This window comes from Myripristis murdjan, chromosome 7 (genome assembly GCF_902150065.1).
Source record: "Myripristis murdjan chromosome 7, fMyrMur1.1, whole genome shotgun sequence".
Taxonomy (NCBI): domain Eukaryota; kingdom Metazoa; phylum Chordata; class Actinopteri; order Holocentriformes; family Holocentridae; genus Myripristis; species Myripristis murdjan.
Genome location: NC_043986.1, coordinates 15,812,666 through 15,840,619, shown reverse-complemented (window position 1 = coordinate 15,840,619; position 27,954 = coordinate 15,812,666). Strand labels below are relative to the sequence as shown.

Sequence of the window (27,954 nt, the reverse complement as noted above, 5' to 3'; positions counted from 1 at the left end):
CATAGGGAGATGAACCACAATAAAATTTGGAATTACAAAAACAAAGGTAGATTATCCTGGGAGTAAATATTATGCTGCTGAGTTATTAACCTAAAGCAATATTTGCACCCGCCCAGTCCAGGGTGAATGATGAAAATAGATGGAGAGCAAAAAGACGGGAAGAAATATTTATGAGGCGGAGAGGTAAAAAAATAAACTCTCACATTGTTAACAAAGGTCTTCGTTCATCACGCTATGAAATACACAGACCTCCCCCTCTTTTTCTCTCCTGTCCCATTTTATACTAACACTAGGTGGAAAGAACCAGAGTGAGTGAGTGAGAGAGAGAGAGAGAGAGAGAGAGAGAGAGAGAGAGAGAGAGAGAGAGAGAGAGAGAGGATACTAGTGGAGAGGAGACAGAGAAAGGGTAAATGTCCAATGAAAATTTCCATATTTGTGATAAATCATTCTTGTCATCATATAGATTTTTGACTGAAATACGGGTAGTGTGAGATAATTTTAGACGAGTGATAAGAAAGAATTAGCAGACAGAAGCAGTTGAGACTGGAGTCATCCTTGTTTGACCAGGCTCCGCTGGCATCTATGTATGAAAAGAAATACAACTGAGACATGAATGATGACCTTGTCTCTACATACATACAGCAGACACACACCCTCTGTAGGGCATACACATGTACGCTGGCGTGCGTGTTCCCTCGCACTGTGCCAAGCAGGTGCCACTGGCTGAGTGTTGAGCCTAACTGGGATTTTCACTGTAAGGTGAAATCTGTTGACAGCCCCTCTTTATTTGCTCAGCAACCACACACACACACACACAGTTCAGTCTGTCAAAAGGTGTGCATATGCTGTCAAGTCTCAGACAACAACTACAATGATTGACAAGACTCATGTTTATCATCTTGTATGTTCATATTTTTTGTGTGCAAATGGGTTCCAAAATATAATTTCGGCTCATACAACGGTTGGTGTAATTATTTGAGACAGCCTGGGCATTCTGCTGTTGGAGGATAGTTGGTGAGACAGTGACTACAGTGGAATCCAGACATGCCCCAAATGGCCCAGCGGACTATTTAACACTAAACACTGAAACACTTATGTCCTCATGTGACTGCCAAGGTAAACAGTGATGAGTCCAGAGTATAATTCATATAAATTCTGACAGGAACATGAAGTAATCCACTGACCATCTTCAGCCGCCTGCTTAACCTCAGTCTGACACATCGCCCTGGATTAGCACTTTCCACTGCAGAAAATGGAACCGAGAGGATCTAGGATACTTCCAATAATAAATACCTGAACTGTTTCCTCCCTTTGGACCAAGCAATTAGCCTCTTTCCATTGCCCCTCCTGTGACCTGTTGCCCCCGACCACCCTCCTTGATAGGGATTTATCTCCATCTTTCCCACTGACTGGGTGAATGTGGCCTAGACAGTCTTGACTAATACCAGCCCTACAACATGTATGACACTTATCTGCCAAAACCACACACACATTTCTAACACTAAATTTTTTTTCTTTGAGGGAAAAAAAAAGAAAACCAGTGGCATTAGGTCAATTGTTTTTTTTATTTTTTTTTATTTTATTTTAGTACAACACAGCAATGTTAACGGGTTGACAGGTGACTGGGAATCTTCACTACCATCAGTAACACCATGCGACACTCAAGTGGTCGAGATCAAATGAAGAGTTACGCAACTATTCAAGGTGGAACATCAAAAAAAATACAGTTCTTTAGCACAGCGCCAGTGATAAAGGCCATGACTTAAAACTAACAAAACATACTAGGTTGACAGGAACTGGTGTAACAATCCTTTCTAGAAACTTGAGGTATGAATGCCAGTCATGCGATGAAACTTAGAGAAGAAACATGGGGCATGATAGCAGGAATGTGGATGAGAAATGATAACCTGGAATGCGCACAAAGTTGTGGCCTGACTGTTCACAATGGATGCCTGGATGGACTGCTGGTTATGGTCTTACAGGTTTTAGATCAAACAGTCAACACATTTACAGTATTTGGTGATGCTGTATCTTTGAGCTGTTGGCAAGACAACATTGACAAAAAGTGACATGAGATACAAACAGGAATGTTGTTAAGCAGAAAGACCACATGAGAACCTATCTAAAGCAGAGGGTGCTAGAAGGTGCATACGCTGGAGGTTTTCTGTATTAGCAATAAGGGGTTAGGGTTAGACACACCACTGCATTTTGTCCCTTTGCTCTCTCTCTGATAGTCAGCTAGCACTACTATAACACTGCACTCGATTCAAAACCACAAGATGGCATTAGAGCAAAAACAGGTTTACAGTTCCACATGAGACAGTGCTGTGTAGCTGTAGGCTTGAATTGTGGAGAAATGTGAGTGAGAAGACGCCGGGACAAGGGGCTAGAGAGCAGGTGTGCTCCTTAGTTTGCAAAGGTCTGACGCACGGTCTGGGCAATGTGTTTAGCACTGATGCCGAAGAGGTCCAGCAGCTCTTGGGGCTTTCCGCTGCGGGGCACGCCGCTTACTGCCAGGCGGGTCACCACGATGCCGGGCTCCTCACCCACTGCTGTTAGCACTGCCTCACCCAGACCACCTGGGCACAAAATAGAGGGACCGTGAGTGGAACACATGGATGATGTGCTTGGGGATGCATATATACACACTGGTCATGAGAACAGTGTGTCATCATCCAAAACAAACAAAGCAACTTACCCTCTTTGTAGTGGTCCTCTACGGTGATGATCCTGCCTCCTGTAGCTCTGGCGCTGGCCACGATAGTGGAGGCATCCAGGGGCTTGATGGTGAATGGGTCAATCACACGGATGTTTATTCCTGCAGGTTGAACATCAGTTTACAGATGTTAGGCTGTGCCAGCAAACGGAGCAGCAAATAACGTCATCTCCTAATTTAGTAAACACTGGTTTCGTGGACACCAGTTATGAAATTTGGGTCTTGGGCTGCAGTCCACACATTTATCCACTAGAGGGCAATATGAGCTTACCCTCATTGGCCAGGATGTCTGCAGCAGTAAGGGCCTCATGCAGAGTCACACCAGCTCCAATCACTGTCACCTTGTCATTGTCAGATTTACGCACCACCTATAGACGAGTACACAAGCACAGCTGCTTACTATCTTGATCCAAATAACACTGGTGAGTCTCTAAATCTTTCACAGCTATTATACACATTTTTGGCTTTAACTAGTATGTCCATGAAACCACTCACTCCAATGACAACACCTCAGATCTTCTGTATCTTATGGCGTCTTATGGTGTATTTTAGGTGGGTAGCCTGACTCTCTGTACCCTGTTGTCCCTGGCCCTGCTCCTCTTGCACCATCCACAGCCATTAACTATGTACCATATTATTTCCTTGCTTTATTTAGTCTTAGTGCCTAACATTAAATAAGAACTTTTAAGGTTTGAAATGCTTCACTCTCATCTATTGTTTACTGGTTATGCTACTCCTTGCATTAATATGTATCTACCCAAGTACGAATTTCTTGTAAAACTGGCATGGAAATAGATCTCTACCTTGGCCACGCCCAATTCAAACTTCTCATCTGGGGAGTAGATGACTTTGGTGTCTGGTCTGCTGGTACGGATGAAACAGATACCCTGGGAAAAAAAACAGCAACATGTTACAAATAAACAGGAATGTTACTCCCACACCCCTGCGAAGACAGGCTGCGTTCCAGGAGTACCAACCTTGGTGTTGGCTGCCAACTCCACAGCCCTCTCTGTCGACACCCCGTCACAAGGGTAGAACACTGTGCATGTTGGGATAGCACGGAACATGGCCAGGTCCTCCAGGGCCATCTGAGAGGGGCCATCCTCACCTGAGGGCAGAATGAGACTGGTTGGCGGGTACAACACACTTACAGTGCCTTACAGTGGCTAGAAGAGCTCAAAAGGACAGCTTACCAATGGAGACTCCACAGTGAGACCCTACCAGGTTGACATTGGACTGGGAGATGGCGCCCATACGGATCTGGTCATAGGCTCTGGAGAAAAAGGCTGCAAATGTGCTGGCGAATGCTACTGTGCGGTCACGGGTGGCACAGCCAATGGCCACCCCCACCTGCAGCAACAAAAGACATCAGTTGTGTAAGGTTACTTTTAATGACAGTCAATACTATTAAGTAAAGTCTAGCTGTGGAAGCTCACAACTGGCCACCAGGGTTGGGCAATATGTCAAAATTTTCCAACTGACCACTGTCAACACAACATCCAGCAATAGCCAAAACTAGTGATAATTCATTTTGTCCATAATCACCCGGTCCCAGTCAGAGTAGTTGGTCCACCTTAACTGAACTGCTGAGGTTATGCAAACCCACTGATGCTAACTTCAGAGTTAATATCCTTTGCTTAATCAGCAAGTGACAAGCAGGACACATTGGAACTTTGAGTCTTGAGTTGTAGCATTTATTCTCTGGCAATGGCCTAAACTGTACGCACATTACTCTGCTATGATCACAGCAGACACACATGCAAAAAAAAAGCCTTTCTCCCCAAAAAACAACTGGCCAGAGACTCAGCCAATCCCTCATAGTTGTATATTCTCCCATGCCTGCTGGCCACATGGGAAAGGGAGCTCTGGAGGGATTGTGACTGAACCAGTGAATGAATAGTAACAGATTAGACTGATTTGGAGCAGATTATGGTAGTAAAGAGCATGGAGCAAGCCAGTGAGAGATCATCCCTCTTCCATTACATACTAGGCTTGATGAGCCAGAGTTCAAGTTGAACTTATGCAGGAGCTGAAGGCCTTACTGTTTTAAAAGGGTGTAACAGGACACAATATAATTGTATTCTTGCAATGATTTCCATAGTCAAACTTGCAATGTCTGAAATACAAAAAAGTGGCATACAGTCAAGAGTATTAAAGCCATTCCTAATTCTACAGAAAGAATTTCATACCATGTTCTGTTCAGCAATGAAGCATTCGATGTAGCGGTCAGGGAAGGCCTTCTTGAAGGTCTCTGAGAACGTTGAGTTTTTGGTGTCTCCGTCAAGGGCCACCACTCTCTGGCTGGACTGGCCAAGCTTGGCCAGGGCAACACCATACGCACGCCTTGTTGCAATCTGACAGAACAGGATGGAAGAAGAGAAAGAATTTAAAAGATAAATTAAAAAAAAAAAAAAGGTTAAACAGAAGAAACGCTTTTAACAAAAATGTAATCCTGAGAATTCTTGTTTTCATATGTAGGTACTAATAGAAACCACTATGCCTTTTGTAGGTTAAAAAGGATTATCTAATCTCAGATGTTGATAACACTCAATGGGAGACATGGCCACAACCCACTAGGCCAACAGAATCTTTCACTTACAAAATCATGTGGGTTCAGCTACATTCACAGTGAACTGCTGGCACTTGGAATCCAGTATAAAATTACTATACTTTTCAATTCAAGATTCTCCAAAATCTCCTCTGCTCCTTGGCCTTCACAAAGGAAATGACATACAGCAGAACTAGTGTGGGAAGTTTGCCCAGCTGTATTGAAGAGATACCTTGTCTCCCTTTTTATAGGCAGGGGGTGCAGGCAGGGAGATGAGGCTGAGGTCTGCAGGGGCTGTGTCGTCATTGGGCATCTCAGGGCAGAGGGTCTTGTTGGGAACCTGGATCTGAGCCATCAGGTCATTCAGGAGGTCATCCACACGATCCTTAGGGATGGGCTTGCCGTGCCAGTTATCCAAGTCCTCAATGTCTACAGCCAAGGGAAGGGGAGCACTGAGTGTCAGTCATATCAGAATAAAATGTATTTTGTGCAGTGAAAAGAGTCTTCACAGCACAACATTTACTCACTTTTAAGGCCTTTTCCCTTGAAGGTCTTGGCAACAATGCAGGTGGGCTTGTCCTTGACCTGTTGAGCCTGCCAGAAAGCTTTGCACAGCTCCTCAACATCATGGCCATCCACAACATACGTGTTCCACCTGCACAAACAAGTCTCAAGTTAGACAGCACCACATATTATATACTGGAACAAATATTAACTCAAGAGTAGGACAGAAGATACATGTTAAGCATCAACCTCATTAACTTGGTGAGGGGGAGCACTGATAGAAAGCAGTTTAGAGCAGGGGGGCAAAGAGCAGGGGGCAGCAGGGGAAATCCTGCAAGCATGTAATGGATGGCAGTGTGTATGAGGTATCTATCCATTTTCTACCACTTATCCAGCACTAGGCCACTGGTAGCAGGCGGACAAGGTCAAGACATATATTGGTAGGGTTAGCTTAAGGGTTAGGGCAATTGGTAGGGTTAGCTTAACCAAAAATCATTTATGTGCTGGGTAAAATTAAACCACACCTTAATCAAAAATGTTTAATGCATCAGTGATGTTTAAACTGGAGCTTTCACCAACCTCTCAAAATTCTTTATGTAGATTTCGGTGACAGTCCTTAAGGTGCTTTGTGAAGTGTGATGTGTTAACCCCCTTTGTAGCAATATTTACATATTTGCCTCCTGACATCCTTGGCCTATCAATGTTCCTTAGCCTCATTTGTGGAAAAAAAAAATCTTCCACATGGCCCTCTGGCTGTGTTTTTCACACACACACACAAAAAAAAAAAAAAAAAAAAAAAAACAGGTTGGGGAAGTTCTGCAGCACCTGCCAAGTTTAGCTGGTGATTTTACTTTGAGAATACACTCCCAAAAGTAAAAGCAGGAAGTTATTGAAGCTAAACTGAAACAGCACTGAGACACTGAAACAGCTCAAGGTGTGAAGAGGGCACTCTTCAGGGCACTGGGCAGCGGTGGGCTCTATCCCTCTCTCTCTCTCTCATGCCCCTTTTCCACCAAAAAACACCTGGTGCTAGTTCGGAGCTGGTGCTAGAGCCAGTGCTTAACTGGTGCCAACCAAGAACCGGTTTGCTTTTCCACCGGCCAACAGCCTAGCGGAGCCAAGTTAGAGCCACGTCATTGCGTCATCGTAAAACAAGATCACGTGGGTGTGCGAGACGCTCGCTTGGAATCACAACAACAAACATGGACGACCCACCGTAGCGATGCAAATACTGCTCGTGTGTTTACAAGCCTACATTGCGGTGGGCCGCGTCATCGGTTCTTTCTCTGGCTCCTGTTTAGACCCTGCTCGGAGTCGGTGCTTGCCTAGCACCAGTTTGGAACCAGTTTGGCACCAGTTTGGCCCCTGCTTGGGGGGTGGAAAACCAAAAAACTGGTGCTAAGTCAGGCACCGGCTCCGAACCAGCCCTGGTGGAAAAGGGGTATCAGTGTGGAAGTGTATGTTTGTGGGTGTGGCTGGCAGAGATGTAGTGACAAAAGTTTTAATTTTATTTACAGAAAACACACCAGGTATCAACACTCTCTAAGCAGTGATGGTACTATTGATATCTACCAAGACAATGATACTTTTGCCAAACGTACTGGGAACTAAAAGTATAAGAGGTAGGAAGTGTGGTGAAACCCTTAGTGGTAAACTCATGTGTTACATTATGAGTTGCTGCTGAAAGTGTGGTGTTGAGCGTTGAGCACTGACCCAAAGGCTTCACAGCGTTTGCGGTAGGTTTCCATGTCGTGCTTCAGGGGTGCAGCCTCACTCTGACCGAGCCGGTTGACGTCCATGATAGCCACCAGGTTGTCCAGCTTGTAGTAGGAGGCGAAGGCCATGGCCTCCCACACTGAGCCCTCTGAACACTCTCCGTCACCCAGCATGCAGTACACACGGTAACTACAACAAAATGTGGAAAATGAGAAAAGGGAACATTAGAATTGCATTTCCAAATAACAGAATCAGAAAATGCCAGAACATGTACACTTAAGTTGAGCCTAAGTGAAACATCTAAGTCGGAGTACAACTTTGGGAAGATGCAGCTCTAGCAAATGTTTTTGACTACTGGGTGATACAGTGTCAAATAACAGAACAAACGCAGATGAAAGTAAAGCCTGGGACAGACTACAAAAGGGTTGAATTCTTGTCTCATTAGGCTGGTTCACACTCAACCACTGATCTTGAGTAAATACTTAACATCTCATGAGGAGGCTACACAGGTAAGATAATGTAGCAAAGAGATCTTCAAGATGACAAATCACACACTAGATTTTGTCATTCAAAAACATTACCCCATTGGTCCAAGACCGTTATTTTAATGCATTGCTGCCGCCATCTGTTGCCCTAAATAACAGGCCTGAGCCAGGGAATAATATCGTAAAATTACAACTAGCCTAAAAATGATTTGTGCAATGAACTCAGATAAATGCATCTGACACCATTTCAAAGGACAATGCGTTCCATTTACCACTTGGGGAGGTGGCTATTTAGTTTCATGTGCTGAAATGAAAATGGGCTAGCTGATCTACAATGATGAGTTAAGGCTTAAGACTCCTGTTAAACTGATTTTTTTTTTTATCTCTACAGAAAAGTGAGGCGAGTTGAGTACAATTGGAACTGTCAATCGAGTCGATCCTGCATGTTTAACTCACTACACCATTTTACATTTTATCACTTGTCCGTACATATCCTCACCTGGATTTGTCAAAGTATTTCCCAGTGTAGGCCATTCCGCAGGAGGCCCCCAGACCCTGTCCCAGAGATCCTGTAGCCACGTCAACAAAAGCCAGTTTCTGGTGGACAAAAGATGCATTATAAAATTAATACAAATTGTAGAAACAGATAAAGTACGGTGGACACTATTGAGGAGACGTAAGTGAGAAAGTTATTAAACAGGTGCTGAGGATTGATTCCTGACTCACTGGTGTAGGGTGCCCCTCCAGGTCACAGTCAATCTTGCGCAGGTTGACCAGGTCGGACTCCTTCACGTAGCCCGCCTCTGCCCAGGCAGCGTACAGCACGGGTGCAGCATGTCCCTGCAGCCAGAGAACATTTTACAGACACTGGTTGTACCCAACCTGAGATGCACTGGCCAACTGCACATTGGTAATATACATAACACAGGTCAGATGTGTGCCAACCTTCGACAGGACAAAGCGGTCGTTACACTGGTTGCCAGGGTCATTGGCTTTGTAGCGCATAGTATGGAAGAACAGCACAGACATGAGTTCTGCTGCGCTGCAACATGATGTGGGGTGACTGTGGGGAGAGGGAGAGAGACAACTTGTTGGCAACCGTTCAGTTTAACAAACAAGCTATTGTTTGGACACCACTCACATTCATGCAAGTTACTGCATGCAAGGACACTCACATACACCTTTTAAAAAGATTACTTAAGGCAAATGACACCGCAAGCAAATGAAAATTAGGATGTCACAGGTTGAATATTTTGGTGTATGATCACATCAGTTTATGTTTGAATCAGTGATTCCAGACAAACATAACATCTTCACACAAACTGCAAACATAATAGATTAGACTGAAACAAGCACAGACATGACACTGGGATTAATGCGGTAACACTCCCATTTCAACCAGTTTCTGGATACTCTGTAATATGATCAATTGGTTATGTCAGTTCAGAGCCCTTAAATAACATTCAACTCTCAAGAGATAAGCAAAGCAATCTTGTGAAACTGTTAGTTGCTGAACAGTGGTCTGAATATCGAAATCACCAAGTTTAGAAATCCCACATGCGTTGCCCAATGGCAGTTCATCTTCCCTATGTGGGCTTCTCTAAAATGTCAACATACGGCAAACTCTGGGAACACTCTGGGTTATCTTTTTCAAACGTTTATCTTGCTCAATGTTAATATGCATTCCAGAAAAAAAAAAAATCCACTCTGTTGCTCTGTTTTACCCCTTGTCCTTCCACTGAGAGACAACCTGCTGAAAGATAATGGATTTAAGTGTTGTGAACGCCACAGGTGGTTAGCATTGAAGCCTCAAGTAAGTCAGACGTATTGTTTCATTTTGTTCAGGGAACAAGCAACAGCAGGTGTTTGAGTGTGGGGCGTGATATCTTGATGGCATCCTTCATTGAAGAGGAGACAAGACTATCAGATTATTTTTTGAAATGGTGTGATTTTCCTGAGACAGGTCATTGTCTAGGGCAGTCAGGATGCAATTCATCCACTTCCTTGTCTAGAGTGAGAAGGAAATGATAAAAAAAAAAAATTCTTTCCCCACAATACACACATTCTTTTTGAAAGTTTCAGTTGCATCATTGCATGAGCATTGCAAAATATGGGCTTTCTTGGAGGAAGTAATCCTAATAAAATTAAATATTCTTTAATGAAATACAGTGTGGACAATGGTGCTTACTGTCTAGCTGAAATGCACTATTCTAGGTGACTGGCTTTTGCTATGATAACAATTCAACAAGGAACTTCTCAGACTACCACTAGAAATTGCTTGGCCTTGTTCCAGTGAACTTACACCCCAGGCCAGCCTATAGGTTTGGTCCTGACATGTTATAAGAAAATGAGGCATTGCCTTCCTGACGTTTAACCTGAGATGAACTAGGACTCGTCATTTGATGTCGACCTAACAGTAGCCATGTCACTGATGCATTTACAAGTAGACCAATGGTGACACTGTAACTCCAAGATTACTGCAGCTGCAACTTTAACGCAGAGCATCACCGACCACGGGACTTTCCTCTCCCAAGAGCATGTGACTTTTTGGTATAAGAGGCCAATGCTAAGCTAGCGATGTAGTATCAAACAGAGACGGCTTAAGAGTTCAAGTTACAGTCTCAGAAGACAGCATGTTCGCTAAGTGTTAGACTCCATTACAGTTTCATTGTACCGGACGGAGCCACGCGTTTAACGTACGCTAACGTAACACGCCCACAGCTTCGTCTGCTAACATTAGCATCTTAGCCTAGATGGATATACAACTTGATGAGTACAGTATGGTTACATAATTAGTTGCTAACGATAGCTTAGTTTCCTGCAGTGCTGGTTTCTCTGCACCGCGTGAAGATTAACTGCACGTGCAGCGAGGCCACGCAGGTGGAGCGTGCCGTGCTCGAGGCTTCTCCACTGTCCTCTTCAGCTCCTCTGTACCGCCGATGTTATGTAAAGCGCTTCCGCGTACCTCCGCTGTGTTTCTGACCGATTCCAGCTACTTAATATAAAATTAAGTTTAGACTTTAAACTTACCCGGAGTTGGACGCGCACGTTGCCTTGATGGAGTTGATTCTAAGCTTGTTGGCGATGTCTCTGAGCGCCTGCAGAGTTTTTTCGTCGGGCTTGTGGTAGCTAGTCATGATTTCTTGATGCGCTTGGGAGTCGCGTCCACTTAGTCAAAGTTCACCACGGTTATTATTTTCTATCACACAACTGCTTCCAGGTGTCTGCGCCACGCCGCTGACAGCTGCCCAGAGCAAGTTGAAGCGAGGAGGAGAAGGAGGAGGAGGGGACGGAGGGGCTTTTTATGTGCGCTTCAGGAACCACTCCCACCCAATCCAGCCATTGGAGGAGTCGTAGTGGCGCAAGCTGCGCAGGAGAAGAGGATGCTGCTTTTGTAAGACACTCGCATTGTGTTAGTTTGGATGTTTTATACATTTACAAGCCAATAACCAAATCGAAAAAGAAGGTAGACTGTCAGCACTGCACCTTAAAAATAAGCCAGGACTATCTTATATCGGACAATGCATAAAAAACTGCCCTATGATATGTGGTGATAATATGTATATGAGGAAAAATATCAAGACATACAAGTGCACCAACCACTCACAAGACCCCTGGACAAAAACTCTGTTAGTGAATTGTTTTATAGACTTCTTGCTGGAGCACAGTGGAAAATGCCCTAATTATGATGACTGCTGTTTTAAGAGTCAAATTATGATGTTATCCTAAAGATAAAATCTTACAATCATGTAATGTATATTGTCTGTAGATATATAGTCTGAAAGACAGTGCACCTCACCATGAGTTAATTTTCTAGCCACCTGTAGTACCCTTTTTGTTGACACTGTACCTTTAAACCTGTTGGATGGCTGCCAACAAGGAAATAGTGACCGATTTTGCAGTTTCATTCTTACTCAGGGAAAACCATGGTTGATTATGCTAGTAACATTAGACTCGGAAATCCCTATCTCCTTTATTAGTCCTTAGTAATTACAACATTGGCCTGTAAAACTTCAGATGTGTATGTGCATTTGCAGTTTGGTTTGTAGACAATACAAACATTAGATATCAACATTTTCAGTCTTTTATTGTTTTAGAAAAAAATAGATGGGCTTTTTTGAACACTCTGGGCTGATAGATGTGAAATTTAACTTAATATATCAATGTATGTATGATGCAAAATGCATTGCACTGACAATAAAACAGATGAGTTATCTTGATACCTGTATAAATGCACACCCCTTTTATATGGTTTCAGTTATAAAAATCATTTCATGCACAGACTCATGCAATTAAATGTGCTTGCTTTGTCTCTCCGATGTACACACCCACCCATCTATCCACACCAGGCTCATGCTGGAAAAGGAAGACAGGTTTACGCCACTCCCTCAATTCAGCCATTATTAGAAGTCCTCTGGGTCAGGTACTTCCTCTTCCTTAAGTTCCTGAAATGACAAACAAGCTGTTAGTATAAGGGAAGGCTTGTTACCTGGCTATTGCAAAAACTATTTAGGGAGAGACAGTTTACATTGACTCTACTATGGGCTTCAGTCCTCTCCTCAGAGGAGATAGGATCCTTGTCAAGTCTCTCCAGCTGTGGCAGGTGAGCAAGCACCAGCAGGCGGTAATTCTCTGTCTCTGCCAGAGGATTCTCAGCAAGGACCAAAGTCCGCAGGGTGTTCGATAGACACCCAAGGACTTGCAGGGCATTCTGGCTTAATATCATGTTGCCTCTGATTGAGAGAGACAAAGATAGATAGAGATGGTTAAAATGAGCTTATACTAAAAGGTTATCTGATGTCTTGTTTGATGACTTTGTAGATGCTGAATTGGTGTTGGCCATAATCATTTTGGCTCTGATCTGTTGTGTCAATATTGTCTACCTGACATTGAGGTACTTCAGACACTTCATGTTTGGGCTAATGCCATCCAGAGTCTCCAGCTGGTTGTCTCGGAGGTGAAGGGTGTCGAGGCACTCGAGCCTGTCTAACCCCTCCAGACGTTTGATACCATTATCGGCCTGATCAGACAGCAAGGAGAGGTGTTAAGCCTGTGGCCAGCCTATTCAGTTTGACTTTACTGACACAGGTGATAAGTGTTACAAGTCCACACAATCAGGTATACCAGTGTTCTATTAGAGGATCGTTGTAGATAGTACCAGAAATAGTTGGCGAAGGTTTGGAAGATAGATGCCGTCAGTTGTGTCCAAGCGGTTTCCTCTCAGCTCTAGAGTCACCAGGTTGGTCAGATGGCGATACTGCAGACCGTTCACTCTCTGGATACTGTTACCTAACACCGAGGTTCCAAAGGTTTTGATGTCAAGACCCAAAAAAGATACACATTGGGCTACAGACCCCCATTTGATAACATATGGTGCTTGATGTGAGTTTGAACAAAGCAAGACAACTAATTCTACCACAGGCAACAGATAACAGAGGAGAGAGGAGAGTGAAATCTCTGATCCAAAATTCTTCTTATGTCATGTTTTCACATTCCTAAGTTCATATCAAAATATAGCTGCAAGTGGAGGTTTACAGTGTCCAAGCACCAGTGCAATCAGCAGACCATGACTTAACGGAGACGGAGAAGAAATTTAATGTAATTTGTTAAGATGGAGGTAAGAGTGGAAATATATACTATAACATGAACATGAAATGTGTAAAAAATCTATACATATACAAACAGCTCTAGTTAGAAATTTACAACCAACACAGAAGACCCAGATATGCTATATACCAAATTTAATGCCAATTGCTCAAAATTTGTAAGAGTAGTGAAAAAATATTTTGGACAAAATTCAAAATAGTGAGAAATCTTTCCAGTCGCAATGTAATTTTAAGTAAGTCTTGAAACGGAATTTTGAAAAAAAAAAAAAAAAACGTTACTAGCACTTACACTTAAGTAGTTATGATCTGAAACAATGTCACAATGTCATTATAGCGCCACCCTCTAGCCCAACATTTATAATTTTCATTACCTGAGCAGTGGGTGAGATTTCTGACATAGCCTATCTGCAAAGTTTGGTTTCAATCTAATTTTTGTTGTCATCGTTTCAGAGATCCACATACTTTAGTGGGTTAGGGTTAGGGTTGTTTTGTGCCGAACAAAACCCTAACAATGGAGCTGAATTATTTCTCACAAAGAGCTGTTTCTCTCAAGGACCCCACCCTGGGAAACCTTGATTTAGCAGAGTACACATTCATATTAAATCTTATCAGATGTACCTGGCATCATAGAAAAAACATTTAACATTGCACAAAACCAGACCGACCAATAACATTGAGGCTCTCTAGGGCAGGTCCAACCAGCCCTTCCAGGTCCTTCAGCTGGTTCATTGCCACACTCAGCCACTGCAAGTAGGTCAGCTGACCCAGCGGTTGCCCTTTGAAACATGCCACTGCATTACTATCCATCTGCAGAAACAGAAAAACACTTCAGCATTAACAAGGAGCTACACTTAATGATATTAACGGGCCAAGACGTGATTTCATAAATGAACAGAAAAGAGAATCCTTGCCTTCAGCCAAAGCAGGTGGGTTAATGATGCCAAAGGAGAAAGATCAGTAAGGTGGTTTTTGGACAAATCCAGGAAACGTATGTGAACATAGCTGCTGATTGCAGTAATGTCTGTCAGTCCCCTGTGGAGCGTAGACCACAACATTTGACATTTTAGAGTAAATTAGATTTAAAGTTTTAGGGCAAGGGCTTGAGGTCTGTCTGTTTTGTAGTCAGCTCTGATCTCTTACTTGTCTGTCAGGTCCAGTCTGACAAAGGCATGAGATAGTCCATTTCCCGTTCGAGCCAGTAAAGAGAGCCCCTCGGCGATAGTTTCTTTGGTCAAGTGGCAAACCATTAGCTGTGCAGGAAAGACAAGTGATGGAAGGTACAAGTGATGCATTTTGCCGAAACTAACTGTATCACATCTCTTGTCTTTTACAAGGTGCTCAGATGGGATGTGACTGGATGGGATGTAACCCGCCTGCAACCCGCCTCTCATAATATGTGTGTTTCCAAACTGAGCCCAGCTGTTAATATTTTTTACTCTTGGTGAACACATTTATTGTACCTGGTCCTCCTCCTCTTCATGTCCTTCCTCTGTGTCTTCCTCCACCTTGCCCTCCGACAAGACTTCTTCTTCATCCATGTCAGACATTGTATGCAATTTGTCAGTTTTTTTTTTTTTTTTTTTTGACAAAGTTGGCTGTAGACTTAAGGTTCAAGCAGAAGTTGGTCAGCCAGACAACCGCTCAACTTGCAATCATTTATCTGACTGTACAAAGCCAACGCTATACACTTATTAAGAGCTTCTACTGTTAAGGATAGCTCGACCAGGCTAACTTTTGATGCTGTAGGTTGACAGCTGATTACGTTAGCTAGATATTGAAAGAGAGCTACTAACTTACCTAAGTATCTTGTCACCCTTTAAAAATTAAGATGGCGTAGCTTATGATGTCTGACTTTTAAGTGTACTAAGCTAGCAGGCTCACTAGTTAGGGTGGCAGGCAGTGCAGAGCTGTTGTGGTAACCATGGAAACTCGACAACAGTAGCAACAAAGTACAGTAGGCCCGAGACTATCTGACCTACGATGATACGGAGTGACCTGTCCACCGCTCAACCATTTCCACACTCATTTGTTACTCCGAGCTTAACATGTGTGCTAGTTTAAGGGCGTTTTTTCTTAAATCCAGTAAATAACTAGTTTTTCATTGGTTAGTTTGTTTGTTTGCGTGCGTGTGCGGTCGATGCCACTATCGTCCCGTGTTGTGTTTATTACGCACACATTGAGACTTGATGCACATAATTTTGCACATACATTTGATACAACTTATACATAACGCGCATACTTTTTAAAATTTGTTAGGCACATATTTTTGTATTTCGTACTTCTGTTTTTGCATAATTTAATTCTTCTCGAGAACTGGGCGACTGCAACAAATCCAATATCCCCCTTGGGAATCAGTAAAGTATTATTGATTCCGATTTACGGACAACTGTTATTTTACTGCCAGTCCTACATATTTGTTATGCGAAGTGAACGCTATGTGTAGCACAAAAAGTGTTTGAAAACACGCTAATAATAGTAATAATAATGATGTTGTATATATGTATGTGTACACACACACACACACACACAGACACACACACACACACACACACACAGCATTCACATCGCACTCATGTCATTATTACAAATATGCTCTGCAATATAGAATTTCTACAGGATCCAGATGTTGCATTAGACACCTCATAACAAGAATTACACATATTCCTCTTTTTGACTACCACTACCGCAAAAACAAGTTTGGAAATTCCACATACAAAATGTCGAAACATTAGCTACCCTTTACTGGTTTGCACATAAAAGACATCAGTGATCACAAACCAGGTCAGTAATAATGGTGTAAATGTTATTTTGAACTCGCATGAGCTTGATGAATCACAATCACATTATTCAACAAACAGAAATAAAAAATAGCTTTCTCCAGAGACAAACACGCATTACATTGTGCATTCACATCTGCAATATGACACATTGACACTTTTCATCCACACAGTTCGTGTGACTTGTCCAGTCCACATGAGGCCATAAGTCTCTTATCTCCTACTGATGAGGAGTTTAAGGGTACAAAAGTGCTCATTCTAAACTTTATACACACAGTTTATCATATCCGGATCAGTCATTCACTGAATGACAAGGCATATTACATTAAATCAAAACAATCTATGGTGCATAGACAGTTATATTAGAAAATCTGATCTGCTGCTATAAAGATCTATACAGATCTTTAGTTTCTCCAACAGCAGATGTGTCTCCCAACCAAGTAAAGCTTGCTTATCATACACAAGCTCTGAAGCACTAGAGCTCAAAACTGCATCATTCAAGGAGAAATTAAAAAGGTGCATTCTGTGCAATATCCTGACATCCACTGCTACTGGATCAGTTCATAAAAAGCATATCATCACGGTTGAGGTAAGGTTCATCTCACGCCAAAAATTAATTATGAGGTTTATCTATAGATATCTATGTGATTGTAATGGTGGAGTGTTGCGTGCTGGGCTTTGTTCTTGTCCTGGCTGGGTCCAGGGGATGAGCTGCGAAGGTAAAGGCTCATTCCACCTGCATGTTGCGCAGCAGAATCCCCTTCTTCACACCACCCTGCAACATCCTGGCACCAAGACTTGTGCCTGTGATGCTATCACTACACAGAGAAAGACAAAACAAGGGTTAAACATGTAAATAAATATAACAATGTTACATTCACATTGTGGGCCACTCAGTGCTCAAAAAAAAAAAAAAAAAGTTGTAGAAGGAATAGAGAGACATGTCCTATATGTTGCAAACCAGTCACATGGTCCATCTAACAAATTCTAAACCTGAGACAACTTCAAGACCTGTCACTATCGCACATAAAATCTACTTGCACTTTCCCTGAACCTTACATGGGGCTCAACTTCCTCTTCTTGGGATCAGGAGGTTCAGGTCCGTCTGCAAGTCTTTGCCGCTGAAAACCAAAGAGGACAGTCACTATGATAATTATCATCCAACATTGCTAACACTTTCAATAATCACTGTATGTGCTATTGTCTAACTCCCTGTAACTTTACTAACCTCTTTGCCTGCTGCCTCCTGCTGGATTCTTCTCTGCTCCAGGTTTTGCTGATGATGGACAGATGAAGAGGTGCACGTTTAGAGGTGCAGACAGGAGGAAAGGTCATTAGGCTTTGTTGTATTGTGAAATCTTAAAGATGATTTAATAGTCATGATGGAGTGTTAAACAGATTCTCATAACCCATGTTTGGGTAGTTCTTCCACACAATATATAAATATGCCACCTACTAATTTTTGATATAGTTTGTTATAAGCACCTTATGTAGTTCAGAGAGCTGCTGATGCCTGATAAGGGCCTCTTTGCTGGGGAACTGCCTCCTACACAGCAGACAGGCCAGTTTGACCCAGTCTGTCATTCTCCCTTCCTTCTCCTCTTTCTCTCCTTCTTCCTCGCTGTCAGTCTCCCCACTGTAGGCTGGGACCAGACCCTGCTGCTGCGGGGGAGACTGCTGCAAAGCAGAAACGAGGTCAGGGACAGAGAACAACCAACAAACACGCAGACGATAACAGTATGCTACGGATAAAGAAAAAGGAGTAACATTTACTGCAAACTGGAAGTTCAGAAAAAGTGATAATGTCTGAAAAACATCTTACTTCTGTGGTACATCGAATCTGGTCCAGGAAAATCTGAGGCCGTTCAGACAATGCCCCCTACAGGACAAGAAACAAAAGGTCAGGACAGGTAACAATGAAAAAAATAATATATTTTTTACCTCATGAGGATACATTCTTTCGCGTGCCTCCTTCTACACAGAGGTCAAAGTTAAATAAAAGGTATTCTGTTCTCAATAAAGTGGGTCATCTGGCCTCACAAACACTATGACAAGTATGAAACCTTCATATCATTTTAGATTGTGACCTTAATTTTAAAGCCCATTTTAAGTCATTGACCAAAACTGCATTTTATCATTTGCACAATTCAGGGAAGGTGAGACCTCTACTGAGCCAGAAAGATGCTGAGAAGCTTGTTCATGCCTTTCTCTGACATCTTGACTACTGCAGTGCACTTTATACTGGCCTGCCTATAGCAGCCATTGCAAAACTGCAGACCATTGAGAATGCTGCTGCTGCTAGGATTTTAACAAAAACCAAAAGAGAGATCACAAAACTCCTGCTTTTAAAGGTCTATAGCCCTTTTATATCTTTGATTTCATGTCATTTTTTTTAATCCTCCATGGCTGCTCTTAACTTTTCCCAAGGTCACCACAAAAACCTTTGGGGATGCTACACTCAAGTCACTATGCCACAAAAATATGGAAAACTCTGCCTCCCTTTAATATAGCCTATATAACGATTTATTACAAAATTTTTAAAGTTATTTTTGTGTGTGTGTGTGTGTGTGTATGTTTCTGTTGTATTTGGCTTTAAATTAGTGTTAGTTATTGTGTGCTCTTATTATGTACAGTTTTAAATTTGTGTTTTGTTTTTATGGAATTGTTAAGCACTTTGAGTTGCATTGTGTGCATGAAAGGTGCTATATAAATAAAGTTCATTTATTTATTCATTCACTGAAAGCTGAGTCAAGTACAAAACAGCAGTAACTGGTGTCTTCAGTTTCTTCCTGAAGAAGACTGCAGCATGGCGGATTCTTGACTAGATCCAAGCCACTGAAGGACAATTTTCCTACTCATCACTACCACTTTGCTGCTTTAAGGCACACTGGACTTATAGATGACCAAATGCGTGTTTATGAAAGGGACATGCACCTTTTTCTCCAGGACAGCATAGCCTGCGTCGGCACTAGCAGACTCTCGCCGGTCATCAAGGCGACTGTGGCCAGGCGCCCTGGTGTAACCTGGGGGTAGTGCTGTGGAGCTGACCGCAGGGGAGGAAGAAACAGACCGCACATTCTCCTTCTGTCTGTTCAGACTCTTAGCCCAGCGCTCCATATCTTTGGCTATCTATTGAAGCAGACCCAAAAAGACAAACTTCAGCCATTTCAATGGATTCCACAGTGAAGTTGCAGATGCACAACATTGAAATTCGATATTGAGGGATAAGTTTTCACTCAAATGCACAGTTTGTTTGTTAGCAGAATATCTCAAAAGGTTATGTATGGATTTGCATAAAACTGTGGAAAAGTTGATCATGGGACAAGAAGAGATATTTAACTTTACATTTCCTAAACTTTACATGGGCTAAAATGTCAACAGGCATATCTCAAATCATTTTAGAAACAGTTTTAGAAAAAGTTGTGAAAATGTCTGCAATCCTTATGTAGAACAAGCTGGTAATGGAGCATGGACACAATTATTAAGTTCTGGTGAAACTTCAACTTTTGGCAGAGGTGAGTACTTTATTGAGTGCCATCTAGCCTTTTGTGCATCTCCTTTTCAGTATTTGAACATGTGTCCAGTGTGTTGTGTACCTGTTGAGCAGTTTTACTCTTGGGCTTGTCTTTCTTCTCCTTGCCTCCGCCAGGGGCTGAGAGAGAATCTGAAGGGGCAGAGTTATCACCGGGCGTAGCAGCGGCTTCAGTGTTTGACTGGGCGGCAGCGGGAATATAGGTTTGTTTCTCTCCATCCCAGTACATATATTGCTGAGTGTGGGAGTTGTAGTAGTACTAGTGAGAGAGGGCAAGACAGACACAACATACAGACATGTTGAGATTTAGGACACATTCTGGTGGGTCAATCAAAACAGGAAAATAAAAGGCTGCAATCTCCAGGGCTTTACCTGAGAGTTGGGGTCATAGTAGAGTCCCGTCAGTGGGTCATAATAGTAGCCAGAGCTTTCATCATACTGGTATGTGGACACATCTGGTACAGCTTTAAGGAGACACAGGACATTTGTCTCAAGATTTTAGATCAGAATATTTTTTACATTTTTATATAATAAAAGTAAACTGCTCTGTTCATACAGGTAAACACAAACAAACATTTTGCCAAGTTTTCTCTCTCTCTCACACTCACACACACACACACACACACACACACACACACACACACACACTTTGTCATACAAACAGACATATCATCGCACAGCCTTACGATATTGCTGGTACTCGTGCTCAGTGCCGGGGGTGGCAGGGTGGCTGGGAACAGCTGGCTGAGGTTTTCCCACTATCTCAACCTGCTGGGAGACAGAGGTCTTGAGAAAGGAAGTCAACCAGTAACACTAAAGAATGTTGGAGGTAGGGAGGGAAGGCAAACAATAATATAACCTAAACAATGAACGGCTATGGTCTGAGAAAATTGTCAGGAAGACTGATAACTGTACCTGACTGGCTGGTGTGATGGTAGCTGTGGTGATGAGAGCAGTCTGGGTATGACTGAGGGGCTGCTGCACTCCCCCAACTCCTGATGTCACTGCCTCAGATGAAATCACTGTTAAACACACATGCATGCACATACACAGCTTAAGAAATGCAGCAGCTCAAAAGTCTCGATGTATGTTACCATTTTAGAGTGTGTCACCTGCTGTGATTTGTACCTGGGGCTGCTCCTCCTGTGTATGCTCCCATTAGAGCTGTTCCTGTACTCGGCAAAGCAGCACCTGTGGCCCCTGCCTGGACCTTCAATGTAGATGCATCAGGTCCCAAGTTTTCTTGTCCTTCTTGAGTGTATGTTACTGCTGCCCCCTGTTGGTACACTGCAGTATCTACACTTTGGCCTCCGCCTGATCCATTCTGAGCTGTCTGAAAATGAAAAATGGGGGAAAAACAAGGAAAATAAAACTAAAAAAGAGTAATAAAAATTAAATCTTGATTTTGTAAATTAACACAAAGATATGCTGTATCTTTATGGCCTTGTAATGTGTTGGTATGTCACTGAGGCAGGTTACCTGTGTGACAGCCCACTGGGCAGCAGCTATCGCTGTGCTGGCCACTGTAGCAGCACTCACTCTGCTGCCATCAGTCAGAAACACATCACTGACAGAGGAGAGGCACACAGAGGGGTTTAGTTTTTGTTTGTTTGTTTGTTTTTCCTAACCTGTATTTCGAAAGTTTTTTGTTGTGATCCAAAAAAAAAACTTTACTTCTCTGTCCAAATGCACTGTTTTCAACTTTCCAGTAAAACAGATTTCACACAGACCAACTTACACTGTTATGACTAGAGAACAGCTCTGCACATAACAAAAACAACAGCTTTGGATGCCAAGTGCACCAGAATAATTCTGTGATCCATTTTATTCCAATGACCCTTTCAGTCCCAACCTAGCATGTGATAACTACTGATTAAAAAAAGCCATTATCTTTCATCATGTAGTAATAATCGGGTACAGGTCTGGGTGTGTGCTTGTTTACCGTTTGGAGCCCTTGGCAAACTCTACTGCGATAGCCTTCCCATCAATAGAAAGAGCTGGCTGGAGAGCCTGCAGGATCTGGAGCAGCTGAGATGCCTCCTGAAAGTGAGGAAGCATTTTGTGTCAACTCCTAAAAAAAGGCATTCTAGATGAATTATAATTGATCAGCACTGTAAAAATGACTTAGTAAAATGTCAGCAAATACAGTTGGCGCCTAGGTATACATGTGTGTTATTTCATTTCTCACCACTATGGTTGAGAGCTGTAGGAAGGCAAAGCCCCTGTTGAGGTGGGTGTGCTTGTCCTTGATGAGACGGACGTTGGAGGGGGAGAGAGTGGCAAATGGAGCCAATGCAGACAATATAGCTTCCACTGAAGTGTGAGGGCCCAGGTTCCTCAGGATCAAAGCTGGTGTGAGAGTATGGGAGAATGTCATACTCCCAAAAACAGTATTTAACAATGCAGGGGCTACAAGGTGTAGAATGCTAAGGGAGCATCTAGAGATTCTAGTTTTACAAGCCACAGCTACCTAGCTAAAAATGAATTAAAACATTGTCAAAGTGTAAGCATCAGCCACAACGAATGAAGGACAGGGCTTTGAATTGTGACAAAAACGTATGTTTGTTTTGTTTGGATTTTGCTTGTGGAGGTCATAAATCTTTACAGCAAAGCAAGCCAGTTATGGTTAAACGTTCTACAAAATAAACTGTTATTGTATTTGTGTAGTGTATTTTTAACTAAGCAAGCTTAGTGAAATCTAATTTTCTCAAGAGCAGTGATCTATAATAAAGTTTGATAGTAAGTGGCTGATGTTTAACTAAATGAAATATATGTATTCATCTCTTATTGTCTTTTAGGTAAAAAAACAAAACAAAACAAAAACAAAAAACCTTAACTTACTGTCATTGGCCACATCCGCCTGCTGTGTGGTTTGCCCTGTGGTGAGAGCAGGGCCAGAGGAATGACAGGGAGCTGGCAAGGGCAACAGGCCTTGGGTTCCCTCTTTATGTAGACCCAAAGATAAATCTCTCTGCAGCTGGGGCAACTTCAGTTCAGCCTCTGAGGAACCATAACATGCCATTTATATAGCAGCTTACGTCAGAGAGATTGTGCTGTAGCATAATGGAAAATAGGTGAGGTATACAGCTGAAATAAAATTTACCTGATTTAGGCACGCTGCATTTGAAGCACTTTTCCCTTCTTTTGAAGTTTTGCACACCACACTGTTGAAAAGTTAAATGACTTTTTATTAAATAAATAAACCACTGCTATCACAAATATGTAATCACAAGATGCACATAAAAAAATGACAATTTCCATGCATGTGCTTGCATGCATTAACAACCACAGAACACACAATACCTTGTTGCAGAGCCAGTCCTCGTTGGCACGTGGTTTTGGGTCGCTGTAGTGCATCGACACTCTCTGTCCCAGAATCGAAAGTACTCTCTGAAAGAAAAAGAGAGAGAGGGAGCGGGGAAACAAAGAATGATTATCAGTGATAATTAGGCCACACATGCTAGAGAAAGGGCTCATCTCACAAGAGATGAGAAAGAATGACAGGGAAGAGAGGGAGAGAGAAAGAAAGAGTAGAACTGAGACTGATAGAGGACAAGAGAGAATTGCAACCTTCAGCTTTAGGGAAACTGGGACGGACTGAGATGGTGTATTTGTATGGCTGTCTGGTTTTGTATGCATGTGTAGAATGTGTTGTGTTCAATCTTGCCAACCCCCCCCCTTAAGGGGAAACCTTTTCACAGCTCTCCCACCCTCCCATCATGCCCCTGTCACCACCTTCAACACTCAAATGTACAATAGCCCCCACAGATGTAATGGTAGATGATCCAGAAATGAAAGGTTCAAAAACAAGAACAGAAAGAACTAGACTGGCTCTGATTCAACATAAATACATTGTGTCAGACGTTAAGATTCTCACTGTCACACTACCCCAGAGCTGGTACTGTAAGCTTTAGAGTGAATATCAGGGAACAATCAGGGAGGGAGAGGAAAGAGAGTGAGACACTGTGACTGAGAAAAGAAGAGTCCTCTATTAAAAAGAGGATATCTTATTCAGAAGAGCGAGGAGCAAGTGTGGCTGGGAGGGTCCAATCATGTAAATGCTGCAGTTAGACCCAGACAGACATCAGCATAATGTAACATGAGTTTGCCTGTTTCTGGTTTTCTCTCTGTACAGAGAGAAAAAGAGAAATTTGCCCTAGAAAAAGAGAAATTTGCCCCACCTACCTCAGGCACAAAAATGAACTCTCCACTCTCTGTGCCACACTGTCATATTGTGCTGCTTGATGTGCATATGAAAGGGCAAGATGTGACTGTATGTTTGTGCTTATATTAACCCATGTATGTGTGTATGTGTATGTGTGTCTGTGTAAGAGAGAGTGACCTGGTTGGTCTCCATCCAGCGGCTGGCCTCCTGTATGACATTAAACTCGACGAAGGCGAATCCTCGGCTCTGACCTGGACACCGCCCAGCGCCATGGTAACCGAACAACAACAACAACATAACAACAACGCAGTGAGGGGTTAGTGCTTCATGTACAGAGAGAGAGAGACCCTGTATCAGCACTAATTAAATATGCCATTGCTTCCTCTCTCCTTTGGAAATAACACATTTGGGAGGCAAATGGAAAGTCTTCTTCAAATTATCCCAAACAGTGTTACACCAAAGGCGGGAAGATGCAATGTGTTTCAACGGGGTCAAGGAAAGAGGGAGAGAGAAAAGGAGAATTCTACCCACTCATCAGTCTGAGTCTGAGCTCTTAGCTTTGAATAATGAAGCACCCAAGCACCAAAAGAAACCACAACTACACAAAAAACTCACACACACAGATACACACGCACACACACTTTAGCTCAGCTATTTTCGGGGTCATGGTGTATTCTCAAATATTTTGCACTCTGGTGAGACACTGAATGTGTGTGCATGCAGGCATGTGTGTAGCCCCAAAGTGAAATTGTAAAATGTCTTTAAAGTGGCCTAACCATACATGACTACAGCTGATTGATGCCACTTTTTGCAACACATTTAGATTTATTCAGGTAACTTTTTTCAAAAAATGTTGTCTCTAATATCACAGTGGCGTGGTATGGTAGCACAAAAGGTCATCACCCAAATATTTACAACAGAGACAGACTAATCCTAATCCTAAAAATACAGTCAGAAACACAAAGTGAGATAGACAGAGCAGTGTGTTGGATTGTAAGTGTGGCCGAATGAGACAAGCACACCTTACACACAACCAGCAAGTTAGCGGGAGGGGGCAGCAGGTGAGACAGTGACCTTATGGAAAACCTTGAGAGAAAGAGTAGCTTCAGCATCTGAGGGGTTATGGATGACTGTCACAGAGCTGAGACATTTATATCCTAGCACAGAGAAAGTGGATACGCACACACATCTACAATGAGCAACACAAACACACACGCTGCTTCTGCTGGTCATTCTTAACTGACACAGTTAGTCTGTGAGCGTTTTTCCTCTGATCAGACACACATCTCACACCAAGATGGAAGAGGCGGAAGCATGAGAGGGAAGGAGAATGAGGGAGAGGGGAGAGGTAAATGAGAGCCATGGACAGAAGACCTCTAGCCTATGGCTCCATGCATTCCTGTTGGTGTTATAGCGTGTTATGGATACAAATCTCCTTTACTGTGTGCATGGATGTTTTGCTGCTCTATGTGTACTCGCAAGGTTGCAGCAAAAGGCAGACCAAGAGTCAAAGCGGGAATGTACACAGGGGGCCCAAGTAAATATATGTATTCTTTGCACTTGTCTTCTGTCAAAGTATGAAGGAAGGCAGAGTGACAGTAAGAGAGACGGAGAGGGAAAACACTTTGTTATAAATAATAAAGAGGAGACCCAGCAGAGAAAAGGAAGAAATCAGAAAGAGCCATGGACATGATAGAGCTCATAATGGAGGGGGAGCGTGAGAGAAAGTGAGAAAGAGGCGTAAGGTGAGGAGAAGAAAAAAAATAATTTAAAAAAAATGGAGGCTCAGGGACAAGTTCTCACCTGAGGATTTATTCCTCATGAGGCGAACCTCTCTTGGCTGGATCCCCTGCTCCTGAAGCTGCGCACGGATCTGAGAACACAGGGATCATTATGACTAACGATCACCCTGCCAAAAACCAAAGCCATGCCTCTCGTGCATAAAGCTACAGCAGAGACAAATGTACCTGCATGATCGGGAGATTACACTCACCTCATTAGCGGTGGCACTGGGCGGCAACATACGCAGCATGATGATGTTGCTGGGCCTCTGGTTGTGGTCCAGGTCACCTCGGTAGTCCTGATCCCTCTGATCCAGCTCTTCCAGGGACAAATCAGGGCCAGCACTCCCACCACCACCACCCCGTTCATCTGATCCCCCTGGAAAAGTCTAAATACACATGAAGGAGCCCCAGCCTGAGCAAATGGTCGCAACAAAATTAAGCATGCATGTAGCTGCTCTACAAAGATGATGGGCTTGCTTCGGCTTACCCTCCTTTTCCCAGGTCCACGAGCGAACCGCTCCTCTTCTCTCTGTCTTCCTGGATTGTATTCCAGCTGATCAGAGTGGCCACCACCTTCACGACCCCAGTTGGTCTCTCTGCTCCCTAAATGATGGCCACTGTTCTCATGGTAGCCTCTTCCTGCTTGTCCTCGACCTCTTTCCTGTGGGCCAGTCCTAAACTGCTCCCTCCTAGAACCCTCCTCCTCTCTTGGGAGCCTGGGGAGGATGACGTCATGCTGGACCTGGGATCGAGGGGGACATGGGGGTCCTTTCCCCTCACGCCCAATATCTCCTCGGCCATCTCCTCTATGGTGAAACCCCAGGCGGTCTTGAAGACGACCTGGGGAGAAGTCACGGACACCCGCTAGCTGCTCATCACGGCCATACTGTCTGTCACCCTCTGCTCTGACTTCATATCCTGCTCCTGACTCCTCATCCTCATGTCCATATGCCCTGTAGTCCATGTCCCGGAAGTTGTGATCATGAGGGGTGTTGCCATAGCGACCCATGCGGTCGCCCCGCCCACCCCTAGTGATACCAAAAAAGGAGGAAAAAAAATAATAAAAAACAAAAAACAGTGAGGGATTTGTTTGACACAAATACTATTAAGGGACACACTTGCAAAACTGACAACTCACCGTCTCTCATAGTCCATACTGGTCTTCTGTTTCTGGTCTCCTTCTTCCACTTGGTTACAGAATTAGACACCCTGGAAATAGAGCAGTTTTTCACTGATCTGAATGTGAGACCAAGCAATGAGGATTCTCAGTGCACACTCTGCAGAATGCAATGTATACAAACTAGAAATGCAGTGACAGCTTCTGGGCTAGTACTGACAGATCCCTGCAACAGAGGCCTCGGTTGGTAAGAGTTTGGGATGGGTGGCGGTGGCAGTGTGATCTTGTGCAATGCATGCATGCATTCAGCAGAGGCAGGTAACTCCCCATGTCTGTGATCACATTAACGCCGCTGCCAGGAATCATACCGCACAGACTTCGACTTCCAACTTTAAAATGTGATAGTATTTGGGTCATGGCTTTAAAAGCTACGATAAATGTACCGTTACACCAAGGCGGACGTCATCCAACAGAACTCATACTCGTAGACAGCTGCAAACTCACCTCGCACAGTGCATACAGATAAACACACTAAAATAACCAAGGAGCATTCAGCAATGACGTGTGGCGGTCATCTCTGTTAGCAGCCTGGCTAGCTAGCCCACGGTTAGCTGGCTAGTGCTATTGTAGGCAGGGAGACAGAGCTCCTGGTGCGAACGCTTGCCAGTCGTTACAAACACAAAGAATAACAACTGGGCTTGCATTTAAGTTATACGAACTTACCTGCGCCATATGTAATTTATATAAATTCATGAAATGCCTTGTGAAAGCCCAGCTGAAAAGGGTAATAATTTTTCAGAGGACCAACTGTGTAAAATGGCTACAGCCAGTCTAGGTTTGGGAGAGTGGGAGGGACTAATAGTTGATTCGTCCGCTTGATTGGCGGTTGGAGCTTTCACGTCGAAGCTGATTGGTCAGCGGCAAGGCTTCAACAGAGCAGGTCAAGCCTAAATATTTCAGAAATTGACTCGAAGGTCCATGACTGGTAAACAGACATATATAAC

At 43.2% G+C, this 27,954-nt stretch overlaps 3 protein-coding genes across 7 annotated transcripts; all 3 read right to left on the bottom strand.

The window, feature by feature from the left end:
* Positions 1 to 1,546: 1,546 nt before the first annotated feature.
* Positions 1,547 to 11,252, bottom strand: tktb (transketolase b). Its single transcript, XM_030055048.1, has 14 exons — positions 11,000 to 11,252; positions 8,915 to 9,032; positions 8,696 to 8,809; positions 8,469 to 8,566; positions 7,482 to 7,673; positions 5,792 to 5,919; positions 5,497 to 5,693; positions 4,906 to 5,070; positions 3,910 to 4,066; positions 3,694 to 3,824; positions 3,520 to 3,603; positions 2,988 to 3,084; positions 2,699 to 2,818; positions 1,547 to 2,579 (listed from the first exon to the last, which is right to left on the bottom strand). Exons 1-14 carry the CDS (start codon positions 11,104 to 11,106, stop codon positions 2,407 to 2,409), a joined length of 1,881 nt encoding a protein of 626 aa, XP_029910908.1. The 5' UTR covers positions 11,107 to 11,252; the 3' UTR covers positions 1,547 to 2,406.
* An 864-nt stretch (positions 11,253 to 12,116) lies between these two features.
* lrrc23 (leucine rich repeat containing 23) lies at positions 12,117 to 15,113 on the bottom strand. Its single transcript, XM_030056544.1, has 8 exons — positions 15,036 to 15,113; positions 14,716 to 14,825; positions 14,487 to 14,607; positions 14,241 to 14,382; positions 13,128 to 13,258; positions 12,853 to 12,989; positions 12,498 to 12,702; positions 12,117 to 12,414 (listed from the first exon to the last, which is right to left on the bottom strand). The coding sequence occupies exons 1-8, from the start codon at positions 15,111 to 15,113 to the stop codon at positions 12,373 to 12,375; spliced, it is 966 nt and encodes a 321-aa protein (XP_029912404.1). The 3' UTR covers positions 12,117 to 12,372.
* Positions 15,114 to 16,357: 1,244 nt separating this feature from the next.
* rbm10 (RNA binding motif protein 10) lies at positions 16,358 to 27,796 on the bottom strand. Of its 5 annotated transcripts, none has more exons than XM_030055039.1 (23): positions 27,674 to 27,796; positions 26,972 to 27,042; positions 26,321 to 26,861; positions 26,043 to 26,219; positions 25,853 to 25,922; positions 24,227 to 24,300; positions 23,188 to 23,274; positions 22,988 to 23,048; positions 22,726 to 22,884; positions 22,073 to 22,233; positions 21,827 to 21,924; positions 21,364 to 21,451; positions 21,013 to 21,217; positions 20,800 to 20,906; positions 20,571 to 20,670; positions 20,257 to 20,348; positions 19,949 to 20,143; positions 19,287 to 19,481; positions 18,175 to 18,231; positions 17,838 to 18,029; positions 17,581 to 17,628; positions 17,412 to 17,473; positions 16,358 to 17,170 (listed from the first exon to the last, which is right to left on the bottom strand). In XM_030055039.1, the coding sequence occupies exons 2-23, from the start codon at positions 26,986 to 26,988 to the stop codon at positions 17,080 to 17,082; spliced, it is 2,877 nt and encodes a 958-aa protein (XP_029910899.1). In that variant the 5' UTR covers positions 26,989 to 27,042; positions 27,674 to 27,796; the 3' UTR covers positions 16,358 to 17,079. The 5 variants fall into 5 exon arrangements, with proteins under 5 accessions (XP_029910899.1, XP_029910900.1, XP_029910901.1 ...); XM_030055040.1 differs by having other exon boundaries at positions 20,571 to 20,655; XM_030055041.1 differs by having other exon boundaries at positions 20,571 to 20,652.
* Between the last annotated feature and the right edge of the window lie 158 nt (positions 27,797 to 27,954).